A 12,860-nucleotide genomic window follows, 5' to 3' on the forward strand; every position below is an offset into this window, starting at 1 on the left:
ACGATGTCATTCTAGACTTGAAACAACAACTGTTTCTCTTCCACAGATGCTGCCAGACCTGCTGAGTTTCTCCAACACTCTGCTGGCTTGCTTCAGAATACACAATATATTTCTGATATATGCTATCATCTGATTTGTTTTTCTCATCACCAAACATTGTCACAAGAGCCACAACTATTGTCAATGAGGATTCTAGATCTGCCTGTTTACCACATTGTAATCATTTAGGAAACCTGACTGGAAAGGAACATCATTAATTCTTGAATACAAAAAATAGAGGCTATACTCATAATATACATAGGCTAGTCCCAGCCCTGGAAAGACAATTCTGCAGACCTATTTCTGCATCTGCTTTTTTAAATATTTAACCTATTTCCCTCATCAACCTATTGAGAGGCATTATTACACCCTCTAGAGCAGGAGGGATTTCAGTGCAGGTCTCTCAGTTCTGGAGTAGGGGCATTACGTCTGCACCACAGGAGGGTCCTGATCTACTTTGTGAAGGACTTAGGCAACTAATTCTAGCTGGCAGGCTTTGCTTGTTACCAGGGGAACTCATAGTCAGTGAGCTCCACAGGGATATTAATTAATGGTTTCCCTGGGCCACGTAGGGGTTATCACGCACAGACAGTTTTCTTTCCATTTCTTTCTAATTCCTTGTCCTTTGTGATTTTCTCTCTATTAAGTTTGATCCCCCACATATTTGATCAATTCCCATGAATATTCAAATGTTGCTGTAGATCAACCTGTTTAGATGTAGCATTACCATCTATATTAGCTTTCTTTCATTTGCAAATTTAGTTATTGGTTCGAAGACTGCTAGATCTAGAACATGCGTAAGAACATTAAATGAAAGAAGTGGTACCCATCAGTAACATAATGCCTGGCCGATAGTAATCCCTGTATAAGGAGTTTTATAAGATAACCAACAAAATCTATCACATAAACAGAGAACTGTGAATGCTGAAAATTTGAAACGTAAAGGGAAAAGGGAAAATGTTGGAAATACTCAGCCAGGCAAAATCTGCAGGGAAAGGAAAGGTTAACATTTAAGGCCTCTTGCTACTTAATGGCCTGCGTTTTTTTGCCCATCAGTATCGCTAGGTGCAGTGGCAGCTACAGGCAATGTACCTATTAAACAAGAGTTCGGGATGGACTCCAGGGTGAAAGGAAAATGAGAGGAACTATTAGGTTTATGGGATGGGGTCTTGGAGAGGGAAGACAGGGAAGTCAGAGATGAAGGGATGACTCTCAGTGAGATCTCTCCTCCTAATGTTGGGTTGCTTAATCAGGCATTGAATGCTTTTGAATGTTTGATCCTATCCCTAACCCCTTGTTTTCCAGGCATTCCGCATGAGGGGAAGCATTGGTGGGGGGTGGGGGTTTCTGGTGGAGCATTAAATCCTACGGTTTATTTCTGAAGCAGTCTGAAATCCAAGTAAATCTACACCCCTATCATATCCCTACTAAACCCCTTTTTCACACCTTCAAAGCAAGCTAAGCTTGATTGGCAAGACCTCCCTCATTTTCTGTATTCTTTCATTATTTCCTTAAAAATGCTGAGATGCATCTTATCTGACCTCGGATTTATTTACCTTCCAATTACACAACTGTTTGATTTGCTGGGAATAAAGTGAAGATTGTAATAACTTTCTTGTGAAACAACCTTTAGTTTCCTTTCAAGACCCAATAAGTTACCAAGTGTCTTCTGGGTAATTTCAGAAGTTTGCCAGTTGCCAATCTGCTGCACTGCAAAGGTACACTGCAAAGCACATTTCTTTTAGAATAAATTTTAAAGGTTAAATAAATCAAGAACCGCATGTTCTTATATGCCGGAGATAAGTTGTTTTACAACTGTGATCTCTGTAATACCACGCCACAAAGCTGCAAAGAATCCTCGCAATCTTGGGTGTTAGGATGCATCGCATTTTTGTATTAGGTATCAGTTTAGCCCTTGTATCTTTTGTCTCCATTTGTATAACATTCTAGATGAAATTTGAATTCAACCCACTGAATTAAGTTAGTTTTAAAAAGATTTCGCTTTGGGCTCAGCTGGAGTATTGAATCTCATTGTTATAGATATTTACATGAGTAACACGATGAAATCTGAAATGATGCATATCATAATACTTTTCTTACTGAAGCTCATGTATATTTCTACAGTCGATGGCTTATGCAGTCAGTGGTAATATGGATGCAGGAGCAAGTGAATTTCAGATTGAAGCTGCAATTAGCAAAGTCTTTGCTTCAGTGAGTATTGGCAGAAGGAACTGTTCTAATGATTGGATTGAGTTGCAAACTGTTATTGCCCATCTCCCTAGCAGCAGAACTTCCTTATTTGCTTGAGTGAACCTAGACCATATTCTAGTTCTGTTTAGATCCTCAATAGAATGAATTGCTAACAATGTTACAAGAACATAAGATGATGCAATAAAGTAGTAGTGTGATGGTTTGTGTCTTTAGTTTTCTGTACAGCAAATTTCTTGGCTGCATCACTGGGAATTGAAAGGTGTCAAGCAGGAACCAGAAATGTTGGCTAAAGGGTGCTCTGGAAGTCAGAGGAAAAGCAGGATGCTCAATCTAACCTCTTACTATTTTGCAGTGAGATTTCACCTGATAGAAAACATATAAACAAGAAAGATCACTTGCTGATTGTGCTGAAGACTTGTGCTCCAGAACTAGCTGCACCCCCCTAGATTGTTTCTTCCAGTACAGCTAGAATGCTATTATCTACCTGACAATTTGAAAAACTGCCAAAATATGCTCCTGGCAATATACTACAAAGCAAATTCAAATCTGACCAATTACCGTTTCATCATTCTCCTCTCAGTCATCAGCAAAGTGATAGAAGCTGGTGGAAACAGTGTTATCAAGTGGCACTTACTTATCAATATCCTGCTCAATGATGCTTAACTTAGGTTGTCAGGACTACACTCCTTCCAGATCTTCAATAGCCTTGACGCATATTTGGAAAGAATAAACTGAATTCCATAGGTGAGGTCAATGTGAATCAGGGAAGAATTGTCTACTGCCTGGAGTCATGTCTAGCACAAAGTAAGAGAGTTGTCATCATTGGAGGATAATCAACTCAGCTCCAGAACATTTCTGCAGGAGCTGCTCAGGGTAATGCCGATCATCTAGCCATCTTCAGCTGCTTCATTGATGATCTTCCCTCCATCATGAGGTCAGAAGTATAGAGGTTGCTTGATGTTGCACTGTGGTCAGTCCTATTTCCAACTCTTCAGATACCGGAGGAGTCTGTGCATATGTGCAACAGGACCTGGATAGCACCCAGACTTAGTCTAAATGATAAGCAACTTTTGTATTCTTAAGTGTCAGGCAATGATGATCTCTAACAGGAGCAAATGGCATCTACATTTGAAACCTGATGGAATTATATCACTGAATGTCTGCATTAACTTCCTGTGGGTTACCGTTGATCATAAATCTAACTAGATGAACCATATTGGCAATTTGGTGACAAAGCGGGTCAGAGGCTGGGAATTGTACACTGAGTGACTCTCCTCTTGACTCAGCGGTTGCCACCTACTATATAAAAAGCAAAGTTAGGAGGGGCATGGCATAATCTCCATTTGCCTAGATGTGGCTTCATCAACTCTCAAGAAGCTTGACACCATCTAGCACAAAGGATTCCACTTGATTAGCAACCATATTTGCCAACTTAAACATTCATCACCTTCACCACTACTGCATGGTGGGAGCATTACATACCATATACAAGATCGACTTCATTAACCTGTCAAGGCTCCTTCACCAGTACCTTACAAACCAGCAACTTCTACCACTTAGAAGGACAAAGACGCCAAGTGTATTGGAACACCACAACCTTCAAGTTCCCCTTCAGGCCGCACCCCAACCTGGCTTGGAATTATATTGCAATTCCTTTCCTGTCACTTGCAAATGTCTCTTCAATAGCAGTGTGGACGTACCTGCAGCAAATGTTCCACAAGCCTCAAGATGATTGCTCAACAGCAGCTTTTCAAGGGCAAATAGGGATGCTCAGTAACATTGTCTTTCCAATGGGACTCATACACTAAGAACAAATAAAAAATAGTAATCTTTGCAATGAAAAATTTCACTGAAGATGTCAACATTAGTTATCCATCCCTAGCTACCCTTGAGAAGGCAATGACGAGCTGCCTTCTTGAACTGTTGTAGACCATTTGGTGCAAATCTCTCCACAGTGCTCTAAGACATGGAGCTCCAGGACTTTGATCTAGTGACAGTAAGAGAATGGCATTCCAGCTCCTAGTTAGGATACTGTGCATCTGGAGAGGGTTGAGCATTTTGTACTATTCCTATGTGTTCGCAGTCCTAATTCGTCTAGATGGTAGAGACTGGTTTGGAAGGTGCTCTTGAGGGAGCCATAGAGAATTGTTGTATCTTGTGGATGTGTACAGCAGCTAGCATTATGTGTCAGACATGGAGGGGGTGATTGTTTAGGTTGGGGGTTGGGGTGCTGATTAAGTGAGCTGCTTTATCCTGTCTAGTGTTGAGTTCTTTGGTGTTGCTGAAGATGCACTTGCTTGGGCAAGTCCAGGGTATTCAGTCACAATCCTTGTGCTTTGTATATTGTGGATACATTTTGGGAATTAGCAAACTGTGTCATTTGCCAGAGAATTCCAAGCCTATGACCTGCTCTTGTACCCAAGTATCTACATGGTTGGTCGAGTTCAGTTTCTGGTCAATGGCAAACCCTGGTTAGTGACAATGGGTTAATACATTGAGAGATTGCTGAAGATACTCCTTTGCTGAGAAGGTCATTGCGTGGCCCTTGTGTTATGTGAATTTTGGATCCAATTGAGACCTGTTTTTCTGCATGAATGTTTTAAGTACGGAATATAGAATACCTGCAGTAAAATTGAAATTGTTTGAAATAGATATTCCATAGCAAAAATGTTTTCTCTTATTAAAGACATAATATAGATTGTAAGCAATACAAGTAAGATTGCAGAAATATTTGGTATGCACCTTGTCGTAACTGTAATAGTAACTGTAATGTTTGAAATTAGTAACATGTGATTAATCATGAAACAGAATCCCTACAGTGTGGATGCAGACCATTCAGCCCATCAAGTCCATGCCAAGCCTGCAAAAACCATCCCATGCAGACCCACTCCTCCCACCCTATCCCTGCATTTCCCATGGTTAATCCACCTAGACCGCACATCTTTGGATTGTGGAAGAAAACTAACACAGACACAAGGAAAATGTACAAACCCCACACAGGCAGTCACCTGAGGCTGGAATCAAACCCAGCTCCCTAGCAATGTGAGGCAGCAGTGCTAACCATTAAGCCACGATGCCACCTTGCACATCGCATTCCAGGCCCTCTGTGCTATTTCTCTGGTTCATTCCTATTGCCCTTTAAATTAAATGAATACAAGTTGTTATTAAATTGAGGGAAGTTCTGAGCAGAAAGGAATGGCAGAAGACACAGGAAGGAATTATCATTTCAAATTAAATACTTGATGACTTAAAGTACTAAATACTGAAAACAAATGATCTGTGTAAAAACTGTACTGCCCAAATATTGTGACTATCTTTTTCATGTTCTCTACAGGAGGCTGCCTGGTATGTGACTGATGAATGTGTCCAGATTCTAGGAGGCATGGGATATATGCAGGTAGTGCAGATGATTGTAATGGTTCTGGATAACTACAAGGTCTACTGCATTTGTAGATGCTGAATGGAGTGCAAGGGACATGATTTTCTTTTCTGTTTTTTTGTGGAGGAACTGTAGATGTTTTTGGAGTTACTATATAGGATATATGAGGTAACAATGACCTCACTTGCAGAATTAACAATACTGTGGATGCCTGCTATAAGAACACAGCAGGCCAAGCAGCATCAGAGGAGCAGGAAAGCTGACGTTACGGGCCTGGACCCTTCTTTAGAAATGCCTGCTCTTGTTTCTTTTGTAAGGCACTCATTAAACTACAAAAGGTCTAAGATTTGAAATTTATAGATATAAATAGTATGCATATGTTATATGTACCTAATATAACAATATACAATTACGTTATGTATCTATTTTTACTAATTATGTTCCCATAGGAAACAGGTGTGGAGAGAGTGATGAGAGATTTGCGCATCTTCCGTATTTTTGAGGGAACCAATGACATACTCCGATTGTTTATTGCGCTAACTGGTGTTCAGGTAAGTTGCAACTGCTTGGAGAATATAGTAATATTATCTCAAGAGATATATCTATCTGCCCAGTACAATATGATGTATTGTATTTTCCCTAATTAGAGGCTGTTAATGTTACAACATGCTTTAGGTTTCCTGTCTAGAATAATTGGACATTGTGTTCCCAACGCAGGGGTTATGGCAATGCTTTTAAATTTGACCATCATGATCCATCTGCACATACACAGTTGCACCCATGACATCACACCATTAGGAAGTGACTTCTCCAGTCACGTTTTCACTCTGTTGTCATTTTACATGAGACAAATAGAAAGTGTCTTTGAACATGCCTTTAAATACTTTGCATTTGCAAGAAGAGAGAGAAGTTGTCACTGGAAAAGTGACTTTTTAAAAATTAACACTTACAAAAGGGAGTAAATAGGGCTTTGCAACTGCCTGCTGAAACAATTTATAACGATGGGGGATAAAGATTAACTCATTCAAAGCATTCTGAAACCATTTCTTCCAAATGTGCTTGTATTCCTCTGGAGCGGATGACCTTATTTTCATTCATTTATTCTTTGCTGGAGATGCAAGTTTAAAAACAATGCTCTAATTGTACATTTCTGCTCCAAAGTTGGTGATATTAACTACAAACACACCAGTATAATGTACATTGATTGCTTTGCCGTCATTTGTCTCTTCTGTCAGTCACATTCTTTCACTCAACACAAGAAGGTGCACAAGAGCGGCTTTCTAAATTTTAGCCTTTATTTTCATTCCTAAACTCATTCCTGTATTGCTGTTGGCTGCAGAACCAAGATCAGAAGCCTGCTGTATAATGGAATTTTACAAATGTAAACTTGTCTGTTCTTCTATGTTACAGATTTATGTATTACAGGAACTAAACCCTACCCTCCTGAAAGAATGCGCTCCCCTACTCCCAATTCCTCTGCCTCTGCCGCAGCTGTTCCCGAGATGGGGCGTTCCACTCCTGCACATCCCAGATGTCCTCTTGTTTCAAGCACCGCAAATTGGCCCTTCGATGGCCAAAATGCTCTCGACTGCATCTCTTGTGTTTCCTGCACCTCTGGCCTCACATCCTCTCCCCACAACAAAAATAAAGATAGAATTCCCCTGGCCCTGATCATCCCACTAACCTCCATATCCAATGTATCATTCTCCGTCACTTCTGCCGTGTACAATTCAGCCCCACAACCAAAAATATATTTTTCTCCCCATCCTTTCGTAGGGACCATTCTCTCTGTGACTCCCTCGTCTGCTCCACACTCCCCACTAGCCCCACCACCGTCGGCACCCTTCCCTGCAACCGCAGGAAGTGCTACACCTGCTCCTACACCTCCCCCCTCACCTCCATTCAAAGCACAACACAAACCTTTCTGTTTCTGGGGATAGACTGGCCACTAATATCCATTATAAACCCATTGACTCCCACAGTTATCTGGACTATACATCCACGCACCCTGCTTTCCTCCATCTCATTCTCTCAGTTCCTCCATCTCCGTCACATATGTTCAGATGAGGCCAACTTCAATAAAGGAGCCTCCAAAAGGCCCACCTTCTTCCTCAATCGCAGATTCCCCAGCTCCATGATCACACGGCCCTCAACCGGGTCTGATTCATTGCCCACACTTCTGGCCTCACCCCTTCTCTTCCCTACTGCAACAGCGATAGGGTTCCCCTTGTCCTTACCTACCATCCCACCAGCATCCACATCCAGAAGATCATCAGATGCCATTTCTGCCACCTCCAGCAAGATGCCACCACCGGGTACATATTCCACTCCCCTCCCTTGTCAGTCTTTGGCAGGGACCATTCCCTTCAGCACACCTTGGACCACTCTTCCTTACTCCCAACAGCCCCCCAACAGCCTCACGGGGCCTTCCTATGCAACAGGCGAAGGTGAGACACCAGCCTATTTACCTCTTCCCTCCCCAGTATCCAGGGGCCCAAACATACCTTCCAGGTAAAGCAACACTTCACCTGCACTTCCCGGAATCTAGTCTACTATATTCACTGCTTACAACATGGTCTACTTTACGTTGGGGAAATGAAGCATAAACTGGGTGACGACTTCGCAGAATATCTATGTCCTGCTTGCAAAAAAAAGGCTGAGCTTTCAGTTGCCTGCCACTTTAACAAGGACAAATTTGAAAGCAGACTACAAGGTTAATGGAAAGATTCTTGGCAGTGTGGAGGAGCAAAGGGATCTTGGGGTTCATGTCCACCGTTCCCTGCCACCCAGGTGGATTGAGTTGTTACGAAGGCGTATGGCGTTTTAGCCTTCATTATAGAGAGATTAAGTTCAAGAGCCATGAAGTTATGCTGCAGCGATACAAAAGCCTGGGTCGGCCACATCTAGAGTATTGTCCCCAGTTCTGATTGCCTCATTACAGGAAAGATGTGGAAACATTGGAAAAGGTGCAGAGGCGATTTATCAGGATGTTGCCTGGAATGGAGGGAAGGTCTTACGAGGAAATTTTGAGAGATCTAGGGCTTTTCTCTTTAGAACGACAAAGGATGAGAGGTGACTTGATAGAGGTGTACAAAATGATCAGAGGTATAGATAGAGTGGATAGCCAGAGACATTTTCCTAGGGTGGAGGTAGCTGTTACAAGGGGGCATAGTTTTAAAGTGAGTGGAGGTAGATATAGGGGAGACCTCAAAGCTAGGCTGTTTACTCAGACAGCGGTATGGGTGTGGAATGCATTGCCACAGAAGGTAGTGGAGTCGGCCTCATTAGGGGCATTTAAGTGGCTATAAGATATGCATATGGATGAAAGTATAAGGTAGGGGTGGAGGTTAGATAGACCTTAGGTTTAGGATAAAAGTTCAGCACAACATCGTGGGCCGAAGAGCCTGTACTGTGCTGTACTGTTCTATGTCTGCGCCTATGTCTATGTCTAACACACTGCCCTATTCCCTGGCCCACATCTCTGTCTCTGGCTTGCTGCAGTGTTCCAGTGAAGGTCAGTGCAAGGTGGAAGAACAACACCTCATTTTCTGCTTGGGGACTCTGTAGCCTTTTCGACTCAATATCGAGTTCAATAATTTAAGGCCTAAACTCTCCCATGTCCAAGTCCCCTACCCTACACACGAGGCCTTAATATCACACAGTCTGCCATCACACACTACCTATTGTTAGTCACTAGCAGTCCCCATCAACAACCACACACCTGCCTAGCCAGATCATTATCGGCTCCTTTGTCTAACCAACTGCTCTTCTCGCTCTTTGGCTCCATCCTTTATCCTATCGTTTACTCCCTATCCCACCCCCTTCCCTATTTTCTGCATATAAACCAATGTGTTCCTAGCTATGATCAGTTCTGAGGAAGAGGCGCCAGACATAAAACATTCACTCCAGGTTTCTTCACAGATACTGCCTGACATGCTGAGCTTTTCCAGCAACTTCTGCTTTTGTTCCTAATTTACAGCGTCCGCAGTTCTTTCGGTTTTCATTCTCTATGTATTACATTTCTTTTGATGTGAGAGTTGCCTTTAATGATCCTTTATGCTGTGCCCTGATAGTCAGTGTGATGTAGTTTTGAGTTTTCTGTACGTACGCTGTTTATGTGCAGGAAATCTCCTTAATCAGAATCTGTGTAAGAAAATCTAGCATTGATCTGTTCAGGATAACACAGCGTGAACTGCCGATGCTGGAGAATCTGAGATAACATGGTGTGAAGCTGGATGATCACAGCAGGCCAAGCAGCATCAGAGGAGCAGGAAAGCTGACATTTCGGGTCGAGACCCTTCTTCAGAAATTTCAGCTTTCCTGCTCCTCTGATGCTACTTGGCCTGTTGTGTTAATCCAGCTTCACACCATGTTACCTCAGATTCTCCAGCATCGGCAGTTCCTACTGTCTCTCTCTCAATCTGTTTAGTCTTTTATTATGATTAATGTAATAGCAAGATGTGTTGGTGACTTACTACACTGTGACATGAATACATGGTCAAATCCACATGATATCGTACAAGTTGAGCTTTCAGTTGTTATTGGGAAAATTTGTGGAGGACTTTGGTGGGTAAATATGATTTCTGGCATTGATTTACCATATAATTAGGCCTTAATTTCAAAATTTTGTCAGCAACGAAAGGAATTTTAAGCTACTTGGAAAGGACACGTGAGGCAGGCTAAGCTGCATTTGTTGGTGAAGGAGAATTGGAGAGCAAAGCACCACTGCTTAAGCATTTTCACTTCTTAACAGCCCTTTACAAAGCAATATTTCCAAAAATCTGGACATATGTTCATTTTCCATATTATCAACAAATATTTATGCAGATTGGGTGGGATGATGGCTCAGTGGTTCGCACTGCTGTCTCACAACCCCAGGGATCCGGGTTTGATTCCAAACTCAGGAGACTATCTGTCTGTGTGGAGTTTGCACATTTTCTCTGTGTGTGTTTGGGTTTCCCCTGAGTGGTCCAGTTTCCTCCCACAGTCCAAAGATGTGAAATTAGATGGATTGGTCATGGGAAATGCAGGGTCACAGGGAATGGGGTGGGTCTGGGTGGGATGATCTTTGAAGGGTTGATGTGGACTCAAGTGAGTTGAATGGCCTGCTTCCACACTGTAGGAATTCTGTGATGATTTATCCAGAACAGCAGATCTGAAGAGGATGGAAAAGTGTTTCTTAACATGTAACACATTTATATTTGCTCTATTTTAAAATGTTTTCTTCTTTGAAAGAGTAAGCAAACGATGTGAGCAGAAAGTTGTGACCTGCATTGGTAAATTCTAAGTGGAATGTGCTTTACTGATTTTTGTTCAAATGTTTCTAAATACCAATGTAACAGAAAACTGGAGAGTACTTTAAAAGACTGCAGATGGTCATGAAGAATCCTTTCAAAGATCCCAGAATACTGATGGAGCAAATCTTCAAAAGAGCTAAGCGGTATTGTGAGTTCTGTTGGAGTAACCCAATAATTAAACCCAGCTAAGAAATGCAAATTTGAACCTGCTTGGCATTTGCCTTTAGCTGTCTGAAACTAATTTTTCACATACTAATTGGGTTTTTTGATGGGGAGAAATTAGATGAGGTGTATTTAATGTAACTGATCTGATACTGCCAATTGTCCACATAATAGTGAGGTTAAAAATCCGATCATGTATTTTGTTGGTAACAAGAGAGATGTCTGAATAGTTAACATAGAGGCAAAATACATTTGAGGTGCACTCATGGCCTGTGCATTACGTACTATTCTGCACACATACAAATGATTTTCAGCTGAGCAGTTAAATTTATTTGAAACATGAATACCGCCATTGCCCATCTGAGAACCTATTCCTAGGCCTTCTTCACACACTATGATATGAGAGTAAACTTGGTTTCTTTCACCTCCAGCTCCAGATTCCCTCCTTATTCCCCTCTCTTGCAGTCTTCTCTCTGTTTATCAATAGTACCTCTCTCACTGCCCTCCCGGTTACCTTTCTTATTTCTCCTCAGTAGTAGGTATGTCAGCCTTCATAATGTTCGTCTTCCAACATCTCTTTTATTTCTTTTGAACATGACATGTTGTAAATTTTTCTACCATACCTTGAAATGCTGGGATGCCTGACTCACAGACCTCCTGAAGACTTAAGTGTTAAGGAGCATTCAATGATCATAATGCCGTTAGTTTAAAGCAAAGGACAGGGATTGCATTTCTACAAGTTGAGATAGATAGATATCACTGTCAACTGCTGTAGTTTCACATAAGAATGCAATCACATTAATTACAGATGGATTTGTGTATGTGTTTGTACATTTATGTCTTCTCAATACTAGTATAAGAAATGTAATGAGAGATAACAAAGTGTGGAACTGGATGAACACAGCAGGCCAAGCAGCATCTTAGGAGCACAAAAGCTGACGTCTCGGGCCTAGACCCTTCATCAGAAAAGGGAGATCGGAAGAGTGTTCTGAAATAAATAGGGAGAGAGAGGAGCCGGACTGAAGATGGATAGAGGAGAAGATAGGTGGAGAGGAGAGTGTAGGTAGGGAGGTAGGGAGGGGATAGGTCAGTCCGGGGAGGACGGAGAGGCCAAGGGGATGGGATGACATCAGTAGGTAGGAAATGGAGGTACGGCTGAGGTGGGAGGAGGGGATAGGTGAAAGGAAGAACAGGTTAGGGAGGCGTGGACAAGCTGGGCTGGTTTTGGGATGCGGCGGGGGGGGGGGGTGTGGGGGGAGATTTTGAAACTTGTGAAATTCACTTTGATACCATTGGGCTGCAGGGTTTTCAAGTGGAATATGAGTTGCTGTTCCTACAACCTTTGGGTGGCATTGTAGTGGCACTGCAGGAGGCCCAAGATGGACATGTCGTCTAAGGAATAAGAGGGGGAGTTTGTTCATCCAGCTCCACAGTTTGTTATCTCGGATTCTCCAGCATCTGCAGTTCCCATTATCTCGAAGAAATGTAATGAGTTGGATGGGTATGTGAATAGGAAGGGTTTAGAGTGATATGGGCCAAATGCTGGCAAATGGGACTAGATTAGATTAGGGTGTCTGGTTGGCATGGATGAATTGAACCAAAGGGTCTATTTCCATGCTGTATAACTCTATTCATACTCTCACATTTGATAGTGTATGGTAACTGCATGACTCAATGTCATTTCCTCATTTTATTCAGCAGGAGTCCCCCTTCACTGTTTGATGTTTAGCAGCAATGATATTTTATACAAAGCTCCTGCACCTTGTGGATTA

At 42.1% G+C, this 12,860-nt stretch overlaps 1 protein-coding gene across 3 annotated transcripts in view; it reads left to right on the plus strand.

The window, feature by feature from the left end:
• The window catches only part of LOC125457540 (very long-chain specific acyl-CoA dehydrogenase, mitochondrial-like), a 69,175-nt gene that overhangs the window by 49,420 nt on the left and 6,895 nt on the right, over positions 1 to 12,860 (plus strand). Inside the window, exons 11-14 of one of the 3 annotated variants that reach the window (XM_059651166.1) lie at positions 2,164 to 2,250; positions 5,585 to 5,647; positions 6,079 to 6,180; positions 10,972 to 11,069. In XM_059651166.1, coding sequence (XP_059507149.1) covers positions 2,164 to 2,250; positions 5,585 to 5,647; positions 6,079 to 6,180; positions 10,972 to 11,069 — 350 coding nt within the window. The remainder of the gene's footprint in view (positions 1 to 2,163; positions 2,251 to 5,584; positions 5,648 to 6,078; positions 6,181 to 10,971; positions 11,070 to 12,860) is intronic. The other 2 variants (XM_059651167.1, XM_059651168.1) reach the window with 2 other exon arrangements.

Source organism: Stegostoma tigrinum, chromosome 14 (genome assembly GCF_030684315.1).
Source record: "Stegostoma tigrinum isolate sSteTig4 chromosome 14, sSteTig4.hap1, whole genome shotgun sequence".
NCBI lineage: Eukaryota > Metazoa > Chordata > Chondrichthyes > Orectolobiformes > Stegostomatidae > Stegostoma > Stegostoma tigrinum.